The sequence below is a fragment of the Cloeon dipterum genome, chromosome 4 (genome assembly GCF_949628265.1).
Source record: "Cloeon dipterum chromosome 4, ieCloDipt1.1, whole genome shotgun sequence".
NCBI lineage: Eukaryota > Metazoa > Arthropoda > Insecta > Ephemeroptera > Baetidae > Cloeon > Cloeon dipterum.
In genome coordinates this window covers 35,131,874-35,151,218 of record NC_088789.1, presented here as the reverse complement: position 1 = coordinate 35,151,218, position 19,345 = coordinate 35,131,874, and the positions used below count along the sequence as shown (strand labels likewise).

The window sequence follows — 19,345 nt, the reverse complement described above, 5'->3', positions numbered from 1 at the left end:
CGTAGGATAGGCAGCCTGCGCGGCAGAAGAGCCCAACAGGTTGCATACATCGATTGTAAAATTACCCCAGTCGCCAATCCTGGTGGATCTAGGTGGAATCCCGGTGGAAAGTCATTCTGGATTTTTAAATGCTTGAAATTCGGATCCAACAGAAATGCATAATTTAATTTAAGCTCCTGACGTGGAATTCCCATCTCATAATTAGTTGGGATACACCGCAACCCTCTGTGTTCCCTCAGGGGTTGATTTATTAGGGGTAATATCAACATTCTCCATTAGCCCGAGTTTCCCACTAAAATGCTGCGACCCCAAAAATAATAAAAAAATATCTCCCTTCTAAAAGAAATTTTTCAAAATTAATAAAAATCCCGTTCCCTTTTTAGGGGTGGATATCCCCCTAAAGGGCTTGTCCTTGGGCGATCGAGTGCGTTTAGCTTTATTGCCGGGTGAGAAGTGAGCGAGCTGTGATTATTGCGCGGCCGTGTGCTCGGCGGGCGGACGGACGGACGTGTGTTTTTTTTCGAGTGCGTGGGCTCCGCGCGCGGCTGGCGGGGGGAGCGCGCAGAAGCGGCGACAAGCGAGGTGTGGCGCCGCCAGTCGACTCCGGCCCGCCGACCCCGCAGCCTCGCCATCCCTTCTCTCCTCCTGGTAAGTCTCTCGTCTTTTTCATCCCTTAAAATTCTTCAAGTCAAATAATTTTTGTTATTGATTCAAAATTTTTAATTTGAACAGTTTAAAGGGGTGGATTTTAAGGGTTAATATAAAAAATTACTCGCCCTAAGGGTGGAATCTGGAAACTTTTCCATATTTCTTCCACTCTCGGCGGCGAAAGTTCGGTCGCAATGAAATTTTCTCAACCCCTAATGAATGCACCCCCGAGAGTTGCAGTGCAGGCAGAGGGTTGTTTTCCGCCCCGAGATTAATCGAGGTCAAGTCTCCAGCTTGTGAGTAGCAAGTTTTCACTTTCTGAAATTAGCATTTTTTCGCTCCGGGCTGTTAAATCAACCCTTAGATTATGTAACTGCGCACCCTCATCGCCGGGGGTAAATTAGAAACACTTTTCGCGAGGATGTTAGCTTAAAATTCTGACGTAATTTTATAAATCGAGGCAGACAAATATTTGCAGGGAAGAGAACGTGTTTTAAATTAATGTAGTTTGCGAAACACAAACAATTTTCTGTGGATTTAAAACTTTTTACTCCTTTTTCCTCCATCTGCTTTGATTAATTTTGTTTGTGCAAGTTGTTTCCTTTGATGGAACTCTAGATTAAAATATTATTAAGGTTTTTTTGGCAAAAAAATGCAAAACATGGAATTTAATCCAAATTTATTTGCAAAAATCAACTAAAACTCGAGCTGACCGGTATATTTATTATCAGAATACAAATTTTACCCGATTCTGCCCCGAAATTTTTTCATAAACCTTCAGAATTCTCAAAAAAACCCTTTAAAATGTTAAAATCAACCTTAAATCAAGGAAAAATCCACTAATTGCAATTTTGGTGATTTAAGCAGCCAAAATATAAAAGAATCAAGTAAAGACGCATTTAAAAGTTGGCTTGAACTTGATAAACGTTTTTGTAACCCGCATAAATCATTTTAAACCTGAAGTTTTGACGTGTTTCTCCTCTCCGCATGAGAAGCAATCCTTAAAGTGGTGCCGAGAGATTTTCAGCTTTTCGCAGCTTCTCGCTGCCGACCGAGGGTCCATTTGGCTAATTACCGTGCGAGAGATCGGCTGGCAGAAAAGTTGTCCGTGTCAAGCGCGACACGCTGTTTACGGCACGCATTTTTAATTAATTTCGCGCCCGCCCGCCGGCCCTGCTTTTCCTGGCTACTTTTCTTCTGCCTTTCTCGGCGTGTGCTCGTTACGAGCTCTTTTATATTGTCTGCCTGAAGAGCGCTTTCCTTCCGGCGCTTTTCCTGTGTAAGCCTTTCTTGTTTTGCACAAACAGTAGAGAAACGAGCAGCCGCGCGCGCGTTCCAATGCGACTCGCGTTTCTCCCGAAACACGGGATAAAAAGTAATCGCGTCGCCGCCGCCGCCGCCGCCGCCGCCCCAAATGGCTTTTTGTGCACCCCGGCACACCAATCGCCACTTGGTTGCGGATGTGCCGAGTTCGTGTTAATAATTCATAACCGCACCATCGCCGCCGACTTGAGACCTGAGAGGCACCGCAGGAAAAATTATAGCCCATTTTTAATGGAATTTGTCACTTTTATCGCCTTCTCTATCTTAAGACGGTTAATTTATTGTTAAATTCGTTCATTTTTGAGGATTTTTAACTCTTGGAGGGTTTCTTGCGGGTCCCAGAGACTGATTTTTACGCGAAATGTTTTAAAATTAATTATTTTCCGGATTAAAATTGACCCCCTGCCATTTCCAATTATTTCAATTAGTTTTCTACATTTTTTATACTCAAATGTTTGAAATTAAAATCAAAAAGATATAGTTTTGTCGATTCCGACCATATTTAATTTCATCCCTTCAAAAACCACCCCTATAATTTGTTTATTTTGTAATATCGTCACCAAGGATTATCTGATTTTTCTTAAAATATCCGAAATTCTTAAAAGCTTATCCTTTTCTACGCCAAAAATTGATTAAATCTTCATCTTCCAACCCTCAATCATCCCCTTAAAACAACCCCTTTGAAAGAATTTCTTATTTTTATTTGCTTCCATTTCAATTTTGACATTTTTTGATTGACTTAACTATTTTTTATAACTGTTTTATAATTAAACCCAAAAACCACCCCCTGAATCAACCCAAACGCGTTTTGAGAATTTATTGATCAAGTTTATTATTCGTTCTGCTAATTTTGGGTAAAATTTAGATTAGAAAACTAAAAAATTATCTTAAGGGGTTGTAATAAAGGGGATGAATTAGGGTTGAATGGTTAAATTTTTACATGACATACATTTTCAAGAGGGAAATGTACATTAAATTGAAAATAGTTATAATTTGGAACCAAAAATACATTTAGGGGTTGATTTAGAGGGTGGTTATGGGGTTGAAAAAACAATAATAATATTTCAACCCCGCAATTTCAAGTTTTTAGTTTGTGAAAAAGGGATAAACATGATTATTTTGAATAAAAACCAGATTTACTTTCATTGGGGTGGTTTAATGGGGTTGTTATTTGCTCGGGACCCACCCCTCTGGTAAAAATAACGTTACTCGAAATTTACATTTGGCTTCTATTTTTACAAAGTAGATATTTTTAGAAAAATATTGTTTTTCTATAAAAGGGGATTTTTTAAACTAAAAAACGCGTGCAGAAATGTAGAGGCTTATTTTTTTCCAAATTGCTGGTTTTTATAAGACAATTTATTTACTGGACAATACAAGTCAATTTTTAATAATTTTCTCTACCGAGAAATTTCAAGTTTTCGCACAAAAAGGTCAGAAATCTGCTCGGTCTCTCAGGAAATACAGCTAGAAAACAAATAAAACGTGTTTTGATGGTCTGAGTGCTCGATCTCTGCCTTGGATCAAGACTTTTTGCTCCCATGCGTCTCGCCAGACGAATGGATTTGTATCCATTTCTGCAGTTTTTCTGCCATTAAATAAATCTGTCTCTCGAGGCAGAGTAATGGGAAGAAAATGGGATTAGACGCTGGTCCATTTGGATGATGGAGAGATAGGCGGTCGAACGGGCGTGATTTGACATCGAAAAAGGTGCGTCCGTCGGTTCAATCAACTAATTGCTAAAAGCCGCGCTCGCTTTCCGTTTTACGAGCCGGCAGCCCGGCAGTAAAAGTCAATAGCGGGAAAACAATCTGCGGAAAAGAGAGCAGTAAACGCGCGAAAGGCTTAATTGAATCACACACCCAGCAGATTGCCTGCGTCGAATTAGCAAAAAAAAATTATATTTTAATTGCTGACTCTGCCTTGTTTTATGAATTTATTTTTTTTTCAAATTTCCAGCTCAAACAGCACGTTCCGTCACTGCTTTTAATTAGTCAAAAGCGAAAAACGAGCCTAGTTTGCACGTTTTTTGCGTCGAGTGCGGCAGTAAAACAATTTTCATATTGTCCTCTCGCATGAGAAAACACAATTTTCGGGCATCAAAGGGAACTTAGCAGCAATTATTCAAATTAAAGCGAATTCAAAGGGGTCGAGTGGAAATTTGGGCCGGCGTGCGCGCGCGACGGCTGCGGCCCGACAGAAATAACCCGAGAGTATTTATTCAAACAAACAGCAGCTTCCTTTCTCGCTCTCGCTCGCTCTTCTCTCGTTTCTCTATTTACGATATAAATTAGGGCGTAATGTGCAGCCGCTGATCGGACAATGAGCGCGTGTTTTTGACACTTGTAAACCGAGAGCCGCTCGCGCAGACATGTGCGAAGCCTCAACTCGCCAAATTTACATTTCGCGGCACTTGAGAGCCGTCAGCCCGTCGTTACATCTCGCACAATTTACTCTTTACAAAACGCATTTACGCGAATTTGTTCAGCCTCATTTCACCAGAGACATCATTTGCTTGAAAAACTGGCCCTTTGTTTCGCAAATTTACACAAATTTCTAAATATTGAACAAGCTAAATTACAAACAACCAGAAGGAGAGTATTTTCGGCCATTCTGGCTTTAGATTCGAATTTTCCACGGTTGGAAACCTATGAAAGTACATCAAACTTGATAAGGGTCGGACCATTTTTTAAATTCAACCTTTCAGGTCCTGTCAGGGTCAGGACCTACAATTCATTTTAAGGTCATAATATGACACGAGGCTACAAACCCAACTAAAAATATTAACTTTTATAGGTTCAATAGAATATTAATTTAATTTTCAAATTCAAAAATTTCAAAAAACCAAAATGAGAGTATTTTTGGAAATTCTGACTTCAAATTCGGACTTCCTAGGGCCGAAAACCTATGAAACGACACCAAACTTGACTAGGGTAGGATCATTTATTATATTCAACCTTTCAGGTCGCGTCAGGGTAATGAACTGAAAACTAATTTAAAGGCAATTCTCTTTCTCAAAGCATCAAACGTGGCTTGATATTTGCTCTACCTGACGTGAAATAGTGTTGTTGAAAGCCATCAACAGATGGCGCCACTTGGATGTAATTTAACCCTGGTTTCCATGTATTTTTTCAGGCGATGCCGTTAGCGTATTAGGCGATGGAGTTGAACACGACGTGCAACGAGTCGGTGGCGGTGTGCTCGTCGGGGAATGCGTCGGACACGGATGACCAGCTGACGCCGGCCATGGCCGAGGTGGTGTCCATCCTGGTGCCGATCCTTTTCGGCATCATCATCGTGATCGGGCTGATCGGCAACGCGCTGGTCGTGGTGGTGGTGAGTGCCAACGCGCAGATGCGTAGCACCACCAACCTGCTGATCATCAACCTGGCCGTCGCCGACCTGCTCTTCATCATCTTCTGCGTCCCCTTCACCGCCAGCGACTACATCCTCACCTACTGGCCCTTCGGAGACGTCTGGTGCCGCGTCGTCCAGTACCTGATCGTCGTCACCGCCTACGCCAGTGTCTACACGCTCGTCCTCATGACGGTGAGAGGATTATTGATTTTTTTGTTTGGATGATGTTCCAGCGCAGAAGAGTTTTGGAAAGTCTAGGCATGCGCATTGCGATTTCTTGGTTGGATTAGATTGTGCTGCATGATTTAAAACCAACTGCGCATGTCTCAGGTTGAGACTGAGCTTCTGCGCAGCCAGTTTTACCAGAAATATTAATTGAAAAGGAAAATCATACGTTTTCTAACTGCTCAAGAGCAACACTAGTAAAAACATCGCAGCTCTTTTCTACTTTCAGGGTCAGGTCATGCGCAGTATGTCTCCGTTTATAACATATCTGCGCAATATATTTATACACGAACCTGACCTTATTTAACAATTATTAGCACAAACTGCGCATGTCTCAAGTCACCCTAAAGCTACTGCGCATCCCCTAACGCTTCTTATTTCACAATTTTCGCAGGTTGACCGCTTCTTGGCGGTTGTGTACCCGATCAAGAGCATGTCGGTGCGGACGGAGCGGCACGCGGTGATGGCGATCGCGGTTTTGTGGGTGCTGATCGTGACCAGCGCCGTACCGGTGTACTACAGCCACGGCGAGCGGCACTACAAATTCAATGACGAGGAGCACATCGTTTGCGTGTTCCTCGACCACGAGTACCAGTGGGCCGTCTTCCAGATCAGCTTCTTCGTGACGTCGTACGTGCTGCCGCTGGCGCTCATCTGCGGCCTCTACCTCGGCATCCTGCTGCGTCTGTGGCGCGGCGTCGCACCCGGCGGACGCGTCTCCGCCGAGAGCAGGCGCGGCAAACGCCGCGTCACGCGCATGGTCGTCGTCGTCGTCGCCACCTTCGCCATCTGCTGGTGCCCCATCCAGCTCATCCTGGTGCTCAAGTCGCTCGACAGGTTAGTGATATTACATTTGAAACGTTTTGCGCATGCGTATGATGCGTAGAATCGTACTGCGCAGCGTTGTTGTGACAGATTTCTAATCATCATGCGCAGTAGGTTTCTGCGCATCCAAAACATGCGCAGTTACGTCAGGCAGCATCTGTAGACTTAAATTGAACTGATGTAGATGCGCAGTGAATTTCTGCGCATCCCACACATGCGCAGTGGGTTCCTAATTTGAATTTAGCCCGCCAACGATTAAATTTAACCATTTTCCACGTTTTTTTTATCAGGTACGACATTTCTGCGGGCGGCATCATCGCGCAGATCGTGAGCCACGTGCTGGCTTACATGAACTCGTGCGTGAACCCCATCCTGTACGCTTACCTATCGGAAAACTTCCGCAAGGCGTTCAGCAAGGTAATCTACTGCTGGACCCCACCCCCGACTGTCGGCCCCGCCCGCTCCCACGCTGCCGCCGCCGGTGCCCACGACCCAGCTGAGGGCACCAAGACCACCAAGACTAACGGCAACAACGACTTTTTGTAGGTCGTTGTAAGCCCTGAACACCCTGAACCTTTGCCGGACGCGCCCTCTCAAACAGGTAAATAAATATATATTTTTTTTATAATTGTCATTCAGGATTAATCGGGGATGTTTATTTCTAAAAAAAGAACCTTTGAAATTTGATACGGGGTGAAATTTCATTTAAACAACGAGCGAGAAAGAGAGAAAAGTGATTACGAGCCATAAAATTCGCCGCTCGCAATAATTGGAAATGTGACACCTGGAGAACAAGAGCGAGTCGGAGAGAGAAGAGAGAGAAATAAATATTTGAAAGGTTGCTTTGTAATTTCGCTCGTGAGCGAGGCTGCTCAGTGCTCGCTCGGACGGGGGCGGAGTGAGTGGCGGCGCGCTAATGGGGATGATAACTCGAGAAGGGTGCTCCCGTATGTAATTATGTTTCCCCGAACGACACCTATCTCCGCTCACTCTCTGGCTGTGGCCAATCGATCCCTCAACCGCAAATACATATCACATATACACACACAGCGAGAGACACGTGTATTCCGTTTTATCGCTTTGCACGCACGCCTGCTCCTCGGAAATCTGTTATTATCGACATTTTCAATTCATATTTTGTCTCTACTATTTTTAGTAAAGGCCGGAAACTTTTCAGATTGATAAAAACGGATAAAGACCTGAAATATTGACTCAGGGTACGTTCCCCACGTTGAATCCACCGGGATTCCATCTAGATCTACCGGGATTCCACCTTGATCCACCGGGATTGGCGACTGGTGAGGTTCTGGAAAAGTTTGAGCCGGTTTTCTTTTAATATATTAAACATTTTCCTTTTCAAGGGATTATCAGCCTGTGAAACATTTTATTTATTTTTATTTTGAGGGATTTGGAGCTGTGGAGACGATCCATATCGCCAAACAAACCGTGGGAAATTTGTCTCTTTTGTGTTGCTGGCAAATATGGGGGAAAGAAAGAAATATCGATTGGCGTGGGGGCCGAGGCAACATCAATCAGCAGCGAGTGACGGGCAACAATAATACGGCTATTCAGCGCGAATTACTTTTATCCTTCGCCGGCAGCTCGCGTTGACTAATGACCCCGGCATGTGGAACCAATTTATGCTGATTAAAAATGCCTCTCTCTCCTGCAAATTCTAACTCATTTTAATGAAAATTCCTCTCGAGTGGCTCCTCATACTCACGAGTGCGGGGGTGAGATTCGAGGGTTGCTTTTGTTTGTGTTGGCTGATAAACGAGCAAACACTTCTTGCCATTCGAATCGCTGGCACCGAATTAAGCGCTTCTCACGCGCAAAACAAACAATTTGCCTGTGCGCTCATCACGCCGCAACGCAATTTCCCTGCTCTTCCGCGCGCGCTTTTCAGGTCAATTTCCATCCAACAAACACAATCCACCCCCCGAAAACAAAAGGGCCGAGTTAGATTAGCGTCTGGACAAACAGCAAGGCATGTTGCGAGATTCGGGAATTATTAAATCAACGCGTAGTTCCGTCGCCAGGAGGTCAGACTTGATTTTATTCATGAATTTTGATAAAAGCTACCTGAATACCGAAATTATTTATTACACGCTTTTAACCGACACAAACTTCTTTATTACGAGTTTGAAGTGCACTTTTAGCTCGGTATAAATGTATTATTCATTCCCATATCTGATGATGAAAAGAAGACGTCGGCAATCGTATAAATTTCCCGGCGCAGCGCTCGCGAGTCGTAAATCAATTTTGTCATCAAGCTGCTGCGGTTGCATCTTCTCTTTCTGCGAGGAAAGAAGTCAGTGCAGAATGCACACTTTGCTTTTACAACGTCGTAAACTCTCCAGTTTTTGTCCCGAGTTTGGATTGGCCCCGAAACAAATTTGTTTGTCGGTGTGCGAGGGCGTACGGACGCGGAGACTCAGAGACTCGGCATGAATAAAACATGGTCGAGGCGTAAATAATGCATGTGCAGGCTGCCGCCTCGATTGTTTAACACCTCCTCACTCTCTGCTGCTTCGGATCGGCTGCAAATTACATTCAGTTTGTTCAGCGTGCGCGTTCTCACGATATGTTTTCGCTAATTGCCTCCCGCAGCTGGCTAACGAGACAACTCGCGTGAATTTCGTGAATGATGGCTCCGAGTAACTGGAATGAAAAATTCCGATTTAATCCAGCATTAAAAATAATCGGATAAATTTCTGTTCCATAAAGCAAAGAGCATTTTTTATGAAGCAGAACATCAAAGAGGCTAATCTCCCTTGACGTGCGGTTTTGCAAATCCCAGATTTATCGGGAAACAAATTTAGCCTGTGTGTTCTGTTAAATTTGTGAGTGGAGGCGTCCAAAGGGAAATTAATTAATTAATTAAAGGCAATTTCGGGCATTCATTCGGGCGTAATTGTCTGGTTGGATAATCTCGTCGGATACACCTGCCGGCCAGTTGGGCTGAAAGCAACAAGGTTTCGAATATGTACACTCTGAGAACATTCACCTGAGCATCGCGCCGCTTTCAATCAATTTTGAGCGGATTACGCCGCCACGTTTTCCTTGTGTGTCGAGCAGCGAACGCGCATAGATTAGCCCTTCATTATGTTCGGCTTAGGCAAAACAAACTCCCACACGAGAGTCGCGTATGCAAATTTTGTTTGCCAAAAGCAAAAACTTTCTCCGACAAACAATTAATCGCCGTGTTTCCAAGCCCCGAATCGACATCGAGAGTGAGAGTGAGCGAAAAACGCTGGTTCATTCCCTAGGGGAGGTAATCTTTTTCGAGTTTTGGAGGAAAAATATTTAAAAAATCATCAGCAGAGCGAGAATGAAGTGTTGAAAGTGGTTGTTTGTTACGTGTGGGCTTTTTTATGCTTCTAAATCATCGTATTGTTGTTTTTTTGGCAGTTTTAGGTGTGAAAATGCTGAATTTTGAAATTTCAAAGTTTAAAGAAAAATTTTAAACAGATTTTTTTCTTGTAATGATTGTTTAATGCCGTCGAAGATCATTAAAGATCGTCTAAGAACGTTTTAAAATCGTTTCAGAACGTCCTAAATCATTTAAGATCGCCTGAGAACGTTTTCAGAACATTTCATACCGTCGAGGATAATTTAAAATCGCGTAAGATCGTTTGAAACCGTTAAAATTCATTTTAAGTTCTTTTAAGACCATCGAAGATCATTTAAGATCGTCTAAGAACGTTTTAATAACATTTCAGACCGTCGAGGATAATTTAAAATCGTCTGAGAACGTTTTAAAATCTTTTCAGAACGTCCTAAATCATTTAAGATCGTTAAATAACGTTTTAAGATTGTTTCAAACCGTCGAAGATAATTTGAGATCATTTCAGACCATCTCCAACCATAAAAGTTTGCAAATAATTCGTTTGAAATGGTTCAATACGTCATTATATTAAATTCAAATAAAAAATTCTTCTCTTTAAATGTAAAAGACTCTTTAATTAGACAAAGCAATCATTAAAAAAAGTTCAACTCTAATGATCTTTCCAATTAAAACACGAGAAAAAGAAGTACAAAGACAAATCTTTGCATGCTGCTTAAACCTCAAAGCGGCGCGCAGGTTTTCGAGGCGAGGCGAAGGTCGAGAGTGCGTGGATTTCACTGCTCGAGTAATTTCTACTAAGTAAGAAGGGAAAGAAAAACGCTGGCTGAGCAAACGATTAAGGAAATTGGCGAGCACTCGAGCAGCTTTTTATTTTCCTCTCCGAGGTATATAATGATGTGTTTGCAGAGAAGGAAAACGCGGCGGCGGGTTGCTAGGCAGGACGCGCGATTCCTCGAATTTCCACCTTGTTTTTCGCATTTGCCAAAGCAAACAATGGGTAGCACCGACGAGAAAATGGCTTTCGCGGTAAAAAGAGTGCTGACCTCGACACGCGCCCGAAAAAGATGCTGTTTGCTCGCTCCGCTGCGACCGCACCTCGGACAAAAAAAGCTGGCTAATTGGTCTCGAAATAGAACAGAAACCTTTGATGTTATGGAAATAAGAAATAAATTCAATATTTCTCCGATTATTATGGAAAATATCTCGTTTCATAATAATTTTTGAAGGCTGTCGTCTCCGTTGACAAACACGATGAGGCTAGAGGTCGAAATAGTGCGGTGTTGATGTCAACAGCTTTTAGCAGATATAAAGAAACCCGAGTTTCGTGTGCGTCTGAAATGGAGTGGAAGCGCAGAGTTTCGTGGACGCCGGAGACAAATCGGATTAGAATAACGATCTCGCCTCTGCCGGATTTGCATTTTTATCTCATTCTTTGTCTGCGCGGATGTAACACGTGTTACGCAAACTTTCCTCCGAAATTTATACGATATATATCGATTAACGAGTGATAAAACGGTCGGTTAAATATCGAAGTGCTGCATGTGGGTGGCCTGTTTTCCGGCCATGTAGAGCGTGAAAAGCGTCCGCTGACGTCACATTTGTTCATTACGCTCATAATTACACGCATAAATGAGTCGCTGCATCTGCTTTGAGCAGCACAAAAGAACTATTTCCGCAGAGAGCGTCACTGTTAAAAATGCAGCGCATGCAGCGATCGGGAAGAATGGCACGTTTTTTATTCACTGACGAACGCTAAAAATAAAAGTTTCAAACTGGGCAATAAGCTAACGAGCATCCGAGCTTTTATTTCAAAGTTAATTAGCGCAGTTCCTGCTAATTATTAACGACGGCAAAAAGTTTAAAATAAACTTCGAAGATATATCTATCTTTGCGCTGCGTCTATATTAAATTAATTGTATGTTTATTCCCGGTTCGAAGCCACAGAGTAAGTAGAGAGAGCGCATCAATAAATAAATAAACGCAGCGGGTGAATTGACGCGAGCTCGTCATTCTGGATCAACAAGTGCGCTCTGCTCTGCTCTGCACACACGAAGCAACGCAAACAAAACAAGGCGATACATTTGTCCTGCTCTCCCGGCCGATCGGAGAGCTAACAAACGGCTGCAGCTGATTGCGGTCTTCTTTAATTACTGCCCCGGCAGCGGATTAGACCGCAATTGTGTCGCAATTAAATTAATGCAGTGCGCGCGCTCGAAACCGACGCACGCCACGACCGCCGAGTTAGTTAGCAATCCGCGGCTTCGTTTTGTCTCCGGCGCACGTGTGTATCGATTCCTGCTCTCATTCCTTTGAGCTCGCTCCGCATGCAAATGCAGAGAATACGGATAATTTGCTTTCACAGTCAATCCGATTTGTGCGGTGGAAGCTTTTGAAACGTCGCAGAAAGGTGGAGGGGGGATTGGCCGCTAGAGGAGTTGATGTCGCATTTTAATTTTTTGCGGCTTTTTTAAAAGTCAGGGAGGCAACTTTTAATGCAGATCTGACCACTCTAAAGGACGTCAAAACAAAACTTTCAGGCCTTTAAAGATTGAATCTAAAGCTGAAGTTGCCTAGAAAATCGGCTGCAAAGTTTTCAAAGTGAATGATTATCAAGATTTTTATCCGTAAAAAGGAAAATTATTCCCCAACACATCTGGTTTCTCCATTTCTCTCTTTTTTCCCGCTTTTTTATAACATCTGGGTCATCTAAGAACGTTTTAAGATCATTTTAAAACGTCCAAGATCATTTAAAATCGTCTAAGAACTTTTTATGATCGTTTAGGACCGTCGAGGATAATTTAAAATCGCCTAAGATCGTTTCAAACCGTTGAAGATCATTTAAGATCGTTTTAAGTTCTTCTCGGACCTTCGAAGATCATTTTACGATCGTTTCAAAACGTCCAAGGTCATTTAAGATTTCTAAGATCGTTTAAGACCACCAAAAGGAGCGATTAATTGGTTTAAATGGTTTATTTCGTCATTCCATGTAATTTAAATCAACAAAATCTTTTCTTTAAATGTAAAAACTATTTAATTGGGCAAAGAAGTCTTTTCAGGACGTCAGAACAACTTTCAGGCCTGAAAAGATCGCATCTAGTGCTGAAGGTTCCTGATAAATTGGCTGCAAAGTTTGCGTTCTTTTGAAATCGGTGAATGAATAGCCTGCTGATTATCAAGATTTCTGTCCGTAAAAAGGAAAATTAGTCCGCAAAGGCCTAAGGCTCTCTTTGAGAAACATCTGGTTTCTCAATTTCTCTTTTTGTTCGCGCCTTTTTGTAATTTGAGGGTCGAGACGAGAGATTCGAGCCGGCAAACTTCTCGAAAAGATACATTCGCGTCTTATGCAAATTGTGGCACGCGGCGGCGGCCGACTCCTCGAGATCCATTTTGAAAGGGCACAAAGTTTGCAGCGAATAAAAGGGTTAAGTGCGGCACGTGACTTGTATTCGCGCCGGGCCAATTAATTCTGCAAGTCGCGGCCTCTTTTTCTTGGCTCATCCGTGTCGCGCGCGCGGCTAAAACTTTTCTCACGAGCGAGCAATAAAAATTTAGCAAAATAATAGACCTACTCTTCTCCTCTTGCTTCGAGCAACAACTTTCTTGTTAATTTTTTTTTTACAAAAGACTGCTGCTTTAATTGTTCCGAGAGGAAAACTTAGATTGCTTATCTAGGCAATCACTGGCAGGAAAAAAAGCTCAAATTAATTAATTTATTCTTTACATCAGTGAGAAAGCCTCTGAAAATGTAAAAAAGGGCGTGGCAGGTGATTTTAGCAGCGGGAAAATTTAAAATATTTGATGTTTCTAATTATTTTATCGGATTTTCTCTAAAATTTAGGATTTTTTAAAAGTGGGCGTGGCAGTAAAACGAGTTTTGGACCTTTTTCCTCCAGTTTACGGATTAAATTTCCATTTTTACGCTTAGTTTAAGACAAATCCAACATTTTTCTCCCTCATTTGCAACTTTATCGAGTTACACACGTATATTATTCGCAAAACTGCGGCACTTTCGCCATATCGAATATTGCGTTGCGGCAAAGTTTTATTATTTGCGCCTTAAAAGGCGGCGTTGCGACGATAAACAACGCGATTAGCCGGCAAAATATGCGCGCGCGGAGTGAGTTGGCGGCCGGAGCGACGCACACGTGCGCCCGAAACAAAACGTCCGCGAATAAAAGAGAAATGCGTCGTCGCATTTTCGTTTCGACAATCGCCGGCGGCAAAAAGCGAGAGAGAGAAAAAACACAGTCGTCAACCGTGCTAAATAATTCACAGCCGCTTTTGCCCGGCTTTTTGCGAAAGCACCATTTTTCTCGCGCGAGCATTCAGATTTTATTTATTTCTTTCTTTCCTTCTTTCCTCGATGCGAGATCAAACGCGGCTGCTGCGCCGACCGGCCGGGTGGGCGGCCGGGCGAGGGGTGCCGACGGGTGGCCAGCAGGCCAGACGACCGCAGACTAGGGAATTTGCATTCGGGACGGGGTTAAAACCACCCCCGCCTCGGACACGCGCGCAAATTAATCACCCCATGGCCTGGAAAAGCCTTGACGCTCTCCGAGAAGGGATAATTCATTAGCCTGCAGCCCTAAACCACTCCCCTCGGCCACGGTTTTGCATTTAATTTATTACTAGAGCCTTCTGAACCTGATCTCAGGGTTGTTTACCCTGAGTTTGTTGGAAGTTGAGAACTTACAACTTTACTGCCCTAAATTATGATTCTGAACAACTTTAAAATTAAATCAAAAGTTCCAGGTCGAAGGTCAGGGTCAATCTTTTTTACCTTATAACGAAATTACAATTTTTCAGGGTGATATACCCTTCAAAATGTTGTCCATGAAATTCTGCATAAGTACACTGATTTTCATACATAAAAAATCAGTAGTTCCTCCGCAATTCAGGTTTGAGATTTTTACCCTGAACGACCTGAGAACTGAAAATTCGTTTCTCGTTGATGAAAACCATTTTTATCGAGTTCAAACCGCTCAATCTCTCCATTTTCCATTAAAATTCAACCCTCAGGGTCTAACCCTGACGTGACCCTGAAGGTTGAAATTCCGATATGCGTGTAGGGTGTCGTTTTATACGTTTATGACCCTGGAAAACTCAAATCTGCAGCCAAATTAACTAAATTTTGACTCCTTTACCCTCCGTATTTTTATAAAAAATAATTAAAACCAATAAATCCTTATTTCACGATCAAATAAACGGTGTTTGCCTGTAGAAAAGGCGTTTTTCTCGGTGTGCGATGTAGTTTAGCGAAGATAAATTACGTTTCTTAGTGCGGCGGGGTCGGTCTTTCATATCGATTGGAATGTGTGTGCGAGTTAGTAGTTGTTCCCGACGGTCGGAGATGATCAAGTCGGCGGCGGTGGTGGCGGTGGTGGCGCCGAGACCATGCAAGGGACGGATTGCATTCCCAGGCCGTTTTTTGTTGCCGCCAGCCAGGCGGAACAGATTGCAGCGAGTTCAGTGTAGAGAGTCGGAATGTCATCGCTTCGCAATCGATCCCCTCGCGCTTGATGAACAGCAATTTTCCGCAGCCTGTTGTGTGTAGCAAATTGCAATAAGTGTTTTCTCCGGCGGAAATACATATTTTTCCGCGCTGCTCCACTTTCGCCCCCTGCAAAGTGGACACTTTCCAATTTCCTGCGCAAATTGAAAAAGATTGCTCCAGTTCTTCGCGTCATACGAGCGTCCAGGAATGTGTCACGCTTGCGCCACGCATGCAAATAAATTTAATTTACAAAATTGAATAAATTTAGCGCCCTGTCAAGTGGATACAAACCTACCCTGACGCCAAAGGGCTCGAATTCTAACCAGAAAAATTAATTAATTTATTAAAAAAAAGCATTTTGTTTTTGTATTTTGTCGGGGTTAAGCCTCCGTGTGCCGCTGCCAACTGTAATTACTGCGAGTGACCACACACGACGCCAACCATTTCTTTTTTTGCCTTCCGGTCGAGCGAATTTGGCGGTTGGCATGCGGCCGCTTTTTGCTCGGTTGCTGGACGAGTCAATTTGGGTCCGCTTATCACCGCGCGCGCGACGAGTGCATTAGCGGCGCTGCCACGCGTGTTTGCTTTTCGCCCCCTGATTGAGCGAGCGGCGACCGCGCAGCCTTTTTGCACCCGATTGAAATCGAACGGCGCAAAAAAGTGATTCATCACCTTCCCAGACGAAACAGCTTTTTTCTCCTCGGACGAATTCATTAGTAAACCACTCTCAACCCTTAATTAATCTTTCCTAGAGGCGCGGTTTATATTTCTGTAAATAAAAAAAAATAAAATCAACCCCTAAAAAATACGCACGTTGGAGTTTTAACCAGTTTAACTGATTATTTTTTTTCTAAAATCTTCCTTTTACGAAATTTAACCGCCGTGCACGCAAATAACTGTCATAAGTCGTGTAAATATTTACCCAGCCAAACACCAAACTGCCCTGCTCTCGATAAACCGTCTCGCCCCTTCAAAGGCTTATTTATTGGAGGGTCACTTTCGCAGCAGGGATAAAAATCGAGTTTGGTTCGAGCAGGGAGACGTGTGCGTCGATTGTCGCGAATTGATTAAATCTGGAAGCGGCATGTGTGTGCTTTTGACAAGGCGACGCACGTGTTTCGCAACGTGCTCGCTCGCGCTCATCCCTCCCCGTAGCCACCCTCTTTTCCGAAACTTTGACAGTCCCGAATCGAGATTAGCTTTTGCGGCTAAGTCGGCCGAGCGGCAGCCTTTGAGCGCAAAACATTAGCATATAAATGGCCCACAGAAAGGGCGTGTTTGCTTTTCATCATGTACGAAATGAAAAATTCGAATTTTTTCAGCGTGTGCGCGGGCAAAAAAAGTTTAAAAAATTCAGGCGCGGAAGGTAATTTCAGTCCGCAGGCTCTAATATACAAATCTTTTCGCTCGATGCCATTCTTTTCCTGCGAAGAGAAGCAATTCTGAATAATTGATCGCGGCTGGCGCAATAAAATTGCTGCTCGTTGCTTCCTTTCGAGAACGAGGCCGAAGCACTTATACTCGCATATTCCGCGGGAGCGATTTTCCCTGCTGCCCCGCCGACGCCGACGCCGACGTTCACCACGTGCCAATTTGCCCGAGCCTGGCCACAGCCCTCTTTCTCTCTTTCTCTCTTCTCTCTTCTCTTTCAACTCCATCCGACGAGCTGTCTGGCCAAAGTTTAGAAATCGCGGCCAAACAATAAATGCACTCGAGCCGCAGGCGCTTGCTGATGCTTGACGCGGGTCGGACACGCGCCCTAATTGATTTTGCAGCAAAATCCTAACTCTGAAAGGCGTAGTACTCCAACCCTTCACTTTAATTGTTCCGGATTTGTGTCAAACTTTAGCGGAAATTCATAAAGTATAGTTATTAAACTCGTTAATTTATATTTAATTATAAGAAATTAGTAATAAATTGATTAGAAAACACAGAAAAAATCTAACAGACCCTGAGAAAAGGGTATACCACCCTGGGAAAGGTAACTGTACCCTGGGAAAGGTTACCATACCCTTGGGAAGGGTGTAGCATGTGGCATCCTGATTGTGGATTTATTACTTTTAAAGCGGTAGCCTTTTCAAAAGGTAGAATGCCCTTTGGGAAGGGTATCATATCCTGGATAAGGTCATCATACCCTTGGAAAGGGTTCCTACCCTGAATTTAAATATCAACCATCTGTCTGTAAAAGCGAAAACCAAGGAACCATAAGTAGAATATAACTAAAAATTCACCTATCCAAAAAGCAGTACCCTGAATATATTCCACGGAACCCTGAAAACAGGGTATAACCTTATTTGAGGACAGGAAACTTTTGCACCATAAAAATCATAGATATCAACGTTTAAATCAGGTTTCTTCACTTTTAAATTTACGACATTGTATATTCGTACCCTGAAATCAGGTTTATTAACCTGAACCCTGCGGAATGAATTTGTCAAATATATTTTTTAATAATACAAAAACCTTTCATTACGATATAACAATGTTTCTAAGGAGAAATTAGCTTCAATGCATAACCCTGAGGATGGGATCAGGTCATATTACCCTGAGATTCAGGTTGACCCTGAAATTAAATTAATGTGACGTGATGAAAACAGAAAACCTACTCATAGGAAAATTTATCAGGCAAAAATCCCTAAGCAACGCACCCTGAAATCAGGTCACATGACCCTGAAATCAGGTGAAATCACCTTACAATAGTTTAAAATCATTCTTAACTCTCCTGAGGTCACGTTACTTACATTCTAAAACATTAAATATTTACTACCCTGAAATCAGGGTACATTTCGTCCTGATTTATAATTTCTGCCATTTTTGTGTTTCAGGAGGAGGGGCGTGTGCCGCTTCGTGCTCAAACCGAGTGCCTACGAGCGAGGCGCCGGCCGTCAGGGCGGCGAGCCGGCGCGGACCCTGAGCCCCGCGCGCCGCCGCCGCAGGCCGGACGCCCTCGGACGCTCTCAGCTGCGAGTGTCGGGCCGTCGACGCGGAAAATGGCGGCCGCGTGCCCTCTGAGCCGGGACACGCGCCTTCCGCTTTCCGCCAGGCCGAAAAAAAATAATTTCATCAGTCAGTGTGTAAATAATAATTAAAGAGAAAAAAATGAAATAAAATAAATAGTTGTTGGTCGGCGGGTGCGGGACAAACGGACTCTGCTCTCTCTTTCTGTCTCTCTCTCTCTCTCCCCGCACTCGTCGTCGCTAATTGTTGATCGTGTATTATATACGCATATTACTGATGAACCGAGCTATTTTGTGTAAAAAAGAAATGTGAGAATAAATAAAGAAATAAAAGAGAACTTAGCTGTCGATCTGTAAGTGTCTCGGGCGATAGGACGAAACAAATTCTATCTCTACGTTGTTGTTAAATATCTGCTCTCGCTGTTCGCGCGCTGATGGACGAAACTTGAGGTGAATAAAGTCGACACATTTCCCTGGTGGAGTCACAGCAAATCGCCTCGCTTTTTATTCCTGCATGAAATCAAAACCACAAACACAAAAATTAAAAAATAAATGCGTTTAAATTTTATTTTGGCTCTCTGTTAATTAAAATGGGCGTGGCAGAGGGGCTTTCGAACGTGTTCCCGCACGAATTAAAAATTCTGTAGTGTTTCCAGCTGCTAATAGACGGCGCCACGGGTTATCTAAGCCTTTTTTCTGCTGTTTTCAGCGTTACAATAGGGACAATTATAGGAATTTCTTGTTTTAGCTGCATTGAGGATAAATTATTCAAATAAAATTTCAATTTCAAATATGAGGATGATGGAAGCCAATTTAAATTTCAAATTTCCGATTTCATTAAACCCTCATTTCGCCGGTCTAACAACCAGGACGATTTAAATAAATTTCCCCACTCACAGCTACATTTTTATTCGTCTGCTCTACACACGCAAAGTTGTTAACCCGAGTTTGTGTCGGCGTTGTTTCCTAATTATTTTATTAGCCGACTGCGACACAAAGTTTGCAACGGCGGCGCGACGAGATTAGCTCGTCCCATACTCGTTCTCGTCTTTCCCACAGAGAGACACACAGAGACACAATGCGTGCGTGGCGCAATTGCACTTAATTAGCTGCGGCCGAAATATGCAAATTGGCGGGAAGCTGGAGAGTGCTTTTCGCTGTCTGCGC

General features: G+C 43.2%; 1 protein-coding gene across 2 annotated transcripts; it reads left to right on the top strand.

Moving 5' to 3' along the window:
* Positions 1-568: 568 nt before the first annotated feature.
* Positions 569-18,670, top strand: LOC135943951 (allatostatin-A receptor-like). Of its 2 annotated transcripts, none has more exons than XM_065490618.1 (5): positions 569-648; positions 5,107-5,520; positions 5,948-6,390; positions 6,669-6,979; positions 18,047-18,670. In XM_065490618.1, the coding sequence occupies exons 2-4, from the start codon at positions 5,131-5,133 to the stop codon at positions 6,922-6,924; spliced, it is 1,089 nt and encodes a 362-aa protein (XP_065346690.1). In that variant the 5' UTR covers positions 569-648; positions 5,107-5,130; the 3' UTR covers positions 6,925-6,979; positions 18,047-18,670. The 2 variants fall into 2 exon arrangements, with proteins under 2 accessions (XP_065346690.1, XP_065346691.1); XM_065490619.1 differs by lacking the exon at positions 569-648 and adding an exon at positions 839-944.
* Positions 18,671-19,345: the final 675 nt, after the last annotated feature.